Raw genomic sequence first — 6,000 nt, 5'->3', positions numbered from 1 at the left:
AGAAATCTGGGTGCAGTGCCTCACACCAGTAATCCCAGTGCTTTGGGAGGATCGCTTGAAGCCAGGAGCTTGAGACCAGCTTCGGCAACACAGGGAGACCCCTGTCTCTTTTTTAAAAAAATGAAAAAATTAGCTGGGTGTGGTAGTGCGTGCCTATAGTCCCAGCTACTCGGGAGGCTGAGGCAGAAGGGTCCTTTGAGCCCAGGAGATTGAGACCAGCCTGGGCAACATAGTAAGACTCCATCTCTACAAATAAAGAAATTAGCTGGGCATAGTGGCGTGCGCCTGCAATCCCAGCTACTCTTGGGGCTGGGGTAGAAGGATCCTTTGGGCCCCGGGAGGTCAATGCTATAGTGAGCTATGATTGCACCACTGCGCTCCAGCTTGGTCAACAGAGTAAAACCCTGTTTCTAAAAAATAAAAGAAGTAATTGAATATGTATATTCATCATTTAGTGAAAAGAATTCAGCTTTGAACGTTTACCTTCTTTCTTTGTTCTGTTCAGCAGCATTTATTTCAGTACATATATAAGTATAATTTTAGCCCCCATAGTCACTCAACAACTAGTTTGGGCCAGGCCCCATTACAGACCTGTAGAGACCTAGGGCTGCAGCGGTGTGTAGTAAAACAGGAAGAATGCCTGCATCCCAGAGGACACAAACAGTTGACATATAAAGTCTGGTAGTGTGTGTTTGTTGACTATTGGTGTGTTACAAATTACTACGGAGCTCAGTGGCTTAAAACAGTGAACATTTCATAGTTCACAGCTCCTGTGAGCGCAGGAGCAGCAGAGCAGGACAGTCCTGGCTCAATCTGGCAAGACTGGAGCCGCAGAAAAACCCAGCTGGGGCAGGAGGCCTTGGGGCCATCACCCATCACTTGGATCTGGCCACCGGGGCTGCTCTGTGGTCCTTGCATTGTGATGCAAGCAGCCCGTACTTTAGGAGAGGGCGAGAAGAAAGTCCCACAGCCTTTCCGGTCCTGGTCTTAGATGCTGCAACCTTCACTTCCTCTCTATTCTGTTCATTTGAGTGAGGCGCTAAGTCTTGCCCACACTCAGGGTTTGGGGTGAGAATCACCCTCCACCTCTTAAAGGAACGAGTGTTAGAAGTGTTTGTGGACATATTTTTAAACCATCCCGGTATGTCAGATGGTAATAAGCACGGAAATGGGACTCAGGGCGGCCCTGAGTTGTGGAGTGAGCAGGGGAATAAGAATTTTAAGTAGGGAGGCCAGGGAGACAGTATAGTGAGGGTGACATCTGAGCAGGGATGTGAAGGAGGAAGGAGAAGCAGCACATGGAACATGTTCAGTGTGTTGTTATGGAGTGCCAACAAAATTTGCTGAGGGATTGGATCCAGGGTGAGAAGGAAAGAGATGAGTCAGAGATGACTCCAAGGATTTGGGCTTGAGCAGCTGGAAGGATGGAGTCTGTTTCTTGAGATGAGGAAGACATTGGCTTGGGGGAAGAGTAGGAATTGAGCCAGGGCCGTGTTCAGGTTGACAGGACTATCAGCTGTCCAGGGGAGGTGGCAGGTTGGCTGTTGAATATTCCAATAGACCCAAGAGAGACGTCTAGAACTAGAGATGAAAATTGAGGCGTCTTGAGCATATGGATGGTATGAGACAGGACGACGTCATCTCATGGGTGCCTGTGGATGGAGACAAGGCCCAAGAATGGAGCTCTGGGGTGCTCCAAGACCATCGGTGGGGAGATTGAGAAGGAATGAGACAGAGGCATGACCAGCAAGGGGTAGGGTCCTGGGACCAACTGGGCAGAGTGCTCGGGGAAGAGAGGAGAGCAGCAGAGTCCAACCTGCCGATGGGCCAGGTCAGATGGGAGACGGGACCACGGGACAGCTGGTGGCCTTAGTAACGGGGAGCACGTTGGAACTGCCATAAAGTAGTCCCGCTGGTGGGGAAGTAAGCACTCAAAGCTTGCCTGCAGCAAGGTCTGGAGAAGTGGGGAGAGGAAGACAGAATGGAGGCAGCTCACCGGGATCTTTTGCTCTGGTTGGGAGCAGAACAGTGGAGGGGCGGGTGAAAGCAGACCCGGGCAGGGACGGGGGAAGGGCCTTGGTTTCTGCTGTGGTGTTTTAAGGTGAGATGAGGGAGAAAATGTCCTTGTGCTAATGGGATGAGCTAGTGGAACTTGCTTATCCAGAGAGGGAGCCAGGGCTTGAGGCTGCTGCCCAGCAGGTAGGGCTGACCCCAGAGAGGAGGAAGGCTGAGTGCAGGCCTTGGTTTTGTCTCCATGAAATGGGAAGGTCACCGGCTGGGAGTGAGAATGGGAGAGGAGCTGTTGGGGGCTTGAAGAGTGAGGCGGCATGAAAGAATCACACCTGGGCAATTGCGTAGGTCCCGGCACACACACTTTACCCTCTGCATTCTGATAACGTACGTGATGCCTCAGTCAGACACAGCCACTCAGCACTGAGCTGCCCGTGCCGCGTACTCTGCCATTCTTGAGATCACCCTTGATTCTCTCAGTTGCTGCTGCCCTCCTTTCCTTGTTCGGGCTTGGTAGTAAGAGCCGCGGGTAGGGCAGGATGTGGACACACAGGTTGGTTAGAGTGTACTCGAAAACACTTATGAAATTTACAGCAACTGAGTGAACTCAATTGATATGGATTTAAATCTTTTTTTTTTTTTTTTTGTAACTTTCCGGTAGCATGTATAATTGGAGCACAGATTTTTTTTTTTTTATTAATCCATATTGGTAATACATATTTAGGGGGTATATGTGATAATTTGATACATTCATGTAATTACATCAGGGTAATTGGGATATCCATCACCTTACGTATTTCTTTCTTTACACTAGGAACATTCAAGTTATTCCCTTGCAGCTATTTTGAAATGTATCACCTTTTTTTTTTCTTTTTTTGGAGGCAGAGTCTCTCTCTGTCGCCCAGGCTGGAATGCAATGGTACGACCTGGGCTCACTGCAGCTTCTACCTCCCAGGTTCAAGCGATTCTCCTGCCTCAGCCTCCCGAGTAGCTGGGATTACAGGCGTGAGCCACTATGCCTGGCTAATTTTTGTATTTTTGGTAGAGGCGGGGTTTCGCCATGCTGGCCAGGTTGATCTCGAACTCCTGACCTCAGGTGATTCATCCGTCTCAGCCTCCCAAAATGCTGGGTTTGCAAGTATGTGCCACCACGCCTGGCGTGTATCACCTAGTAATGTTAACTCTAGTCACCCTGCTGATCTATCCAACACCAGGTCTTGTTTCTTCTAAGGGTATATTTGCAGCCATTGATCAGCCTCTCTTCATCCTCCCCCTCCCCACCCTTCCCAGCTGATTTTCGGTTTTTGTTTCTGACTCTGTTGTCTCCCAGTTGTGTATTTCACCATGGAAGTGCCACATGTCCATGTTAGGGCGTTAATATCACAAGGGTCCAAGGAATGGATTGTTGCCCTCCCCAGTTTCTTAAATACTGCCTGCTTCATGTCAGTACCTTATAAGCATGGCCCATCTTTCTAAAATCTTTTGGGCTTTCATTAAAGAATTTATAAATTTCTGATAGATTTATGTTTCTACAACTAATGTTGTTACTTTATCTGCTGAGATTTGGTTTTCTTGGTTATAGGTACAGACTCTTAATGAGCAGGATTGGGAACGTGCCCAGCAAGCTAGTGTCTTGGCAAATGTAGCACAAGCATTCGAGAGTGATGCTGATGTGTCTGATGGTGAAGATGACAGGGACACTCTCCTCAGCTCAGTTGACCTGCTGTCGCCCAGCGGCCAGGCCGACGCGCACACGCTTGCCATGATGCTTCAGGAGCAGCTGGACGCCATCAACAAAGAGATCAGGTGTGTGCAGCCGTGCATTACACTCACCACACGCGTGGGTGTCTCTGAGGAATCTCATCCTGCCTGGAAAAGTCTGGATGAAATACTATTGACATTTCTAAGTGTTCCATAATAATAGAACTTACTTAACTTCTGTTTTAAGAATTTTAAGTTCTGAAATTGCCCTTGAATATAAAATTCAAGTAACCAGGGCACTCTCCCCACAGTCGCGGCACTGGTACCTTTCTGTAGAACATTGTGGGACGTGAGAGGTGTTCAGTCCTTCCCCTGAGAACCTCGCCACATAGCTGGAGGGTGCCTGAAGGGGTTCTGGGCCCGCCCGGCTCCCACTGCCGTCCTGAGAGTTGCACCTGGAAGGCCATGTGAGCTGAACACATCTGGAGGAGGCCGATCGGCCTACCTTCCTGACCCGGAGTGTGCAGATGAAAGGTGTGCGTGGCGGTGGGCTGGGAAGAGATGACAGCCTGAAGCCTGCCTTGGATGAGCAGCCTCCACAGGCCAGTGCCACTCACTAGAGAGACCAGTGCTCAGAACACGTGCATGCCAGAGTGGACACACAGGGTGGGAAGGGAGAGGGAGGGTTGCTTATCAACCCCCTGCTGGTCTGAGTGTCCCTCCTTGACCCTGAACCCTGCAAGGAGCGCGTCGCTATCACCTGCCATGTATGCAGCCTCCTGCACAGAAGAGGCTGTGTGGAGTGCGTCCGTTAGCCTCACATGTTCAGGTCCCATCACACAGTAGCCTGGCACAGAACACTGGAGCTCTTCAGGAGTGCACACTCCACTCCAGTGTGCCTTTCCCTGTGTGAAGTTAACACGGACAGTGAGTGCTCAGAGTGCAGGTTTGCCCTCTAGTCTCATCAGTATTTTGAAGGGTTTTTCTTTAGCAACTTTAGCAGTTACAATGCAGAACTTCCAAAATGGGCCAACTGTAGAATGGAATCCAATAATTGCTTTTATATTGACAAAGAGACCGGTAAACCCTGCCCACGCTGGCTTGGCCTAGGGACACAGCAGTGTGACTAGGGGGTGCCTGGGATCTACCCCCCGGGCCCTGACCTGACGTGCCACTTGGCCAGCCTGAATCCAAGTGAGGAACAGTTGTGTGCATGGAGTCCTGTGGCGGGTCTGGGTGGGGTGCTGCCAGGACTTGGTTGTGAAGTTTATGCGGGTAGAGGTGCCAGTCCTGGTCAGAGAGAACAGGAGGTAAAGAAGAGAAGGTTAAGAGAAACATCAACAAGAGCTGTATTACTCCAGCTTTTTTTTGATTAAGAAGAAAAAAAAATAGGGCTGTATGTTCTGAGGTAAGAAGTTGGTGTGCTGCCTGTGTTTTTGACTTTGTAAAGTCCCATTTAATGTGCCACGTTGAAAACTGGTGAAGAGGCCCCTGCAGCAATGTGTTGCCAGGCATGGGGGCCCTTTGAAGGAGGAGGTGCAAAATAATACGATGAAGTGTGCAGAAAGATAGTCTTTCCTCATCATTATGTGAACTGGGAAAGGATTATATACCTTTTGTTTTAATGTTTTATAACGTATTACTAGATAAAAGTGCTTCCTCTTTATGCAGAAAGTTGACCTGGTGTAAATGTTCTGTCCACTGACTTGTGGATTTTCTTCTATTAATAATGATTAGAAATGTAAGTAGAGCTTTAATTGGAAGGATTATTGCAAGGTTTCTATATTTTAATACTGGAATAATTATTATTGGCATAGTCAAATATTAAAACTGCTGTCTAGTGATCCACTCTAGGACAGAGGAGCATTAATCTTGAATTCCAAATTAATGTAGCATGGTTGGCATGAATCCAGAAATTTAGATGAGGATGGTAGAGAATCCCATCAGATAACACTCTGGTTCAGATTTAAACTGAAAAAAAAAAAAAAAAAAAAAACCCCCGTATTTTCATTTAATCTAAACAGTTAACTCCTGTTAACTGTTTGGAAACTCCTAATTGCTTTGTGGATCTGTTCTTTATATTAGAGTTCCTGATTTCCAGTTGAAGAAATCTGTAGAAGTCTTCAGCTTTGCTCTAAGAATAGGGGAGATAAGGGTCATAAAATTTTAAAATATTGCTCAATAAGGAAACTATTAATTGCAACCATAGGAAAAATTGCCATCCAGCCTTCTCCAAAATTTTAGTGTAAATAAGTAAAATCAAATATGAATGATATCCAGAACCAGCAA

At 47.6% G+C, this 6,000-nt stretch overlaps 1 protein-coding gene across 5 annotated transcripts in view; it reads left to right on the top strand.

Annotated features, from left to right (window-relative positions):
* Positions 1 to 6,000, top strand: part of PPFIA1 (PTPRF interacting protein alpha 1) — a 115,937-nt gene that overhangs the window by 70,476 nt on the left and 39,461 nt on the right. For all 5 annotated transcript variants that reach the window (XM_023186459.2, XM_023186457.2, XM_023186455.2 and 2 more), the window contains one exon: positions 3,593 to 3,816. In XM_023186459.2, the coding sequence (XP_023042227.2) occupies positions 3,593 to 3,816 (224 nt within the window). The remainder of the gene's footprint in view (positions 1 to 3,592; positions 3,817 to 6,000) is intronic.

Source organism: Piliocolobus tephrosceles, chromosome 13 (genome assembly GCF_002776525.5).
Source record: "Piliocolobus tephrosceles isolate RC106 chromosome 13, ASM277652v3, whole genome shotgun sequence".
Classification (NCBI taxonomy): Eukaryota; Metazoa; Chordata; class Mammalia; order Primates; family Cercopithecidae; genus Piliocolobus; species Piliocolobus tephrosceles.
Note: the sequence above shows the minus strand (reverse complement) of the source record. Positions and strands in the feature narration are given on the sequence as shown.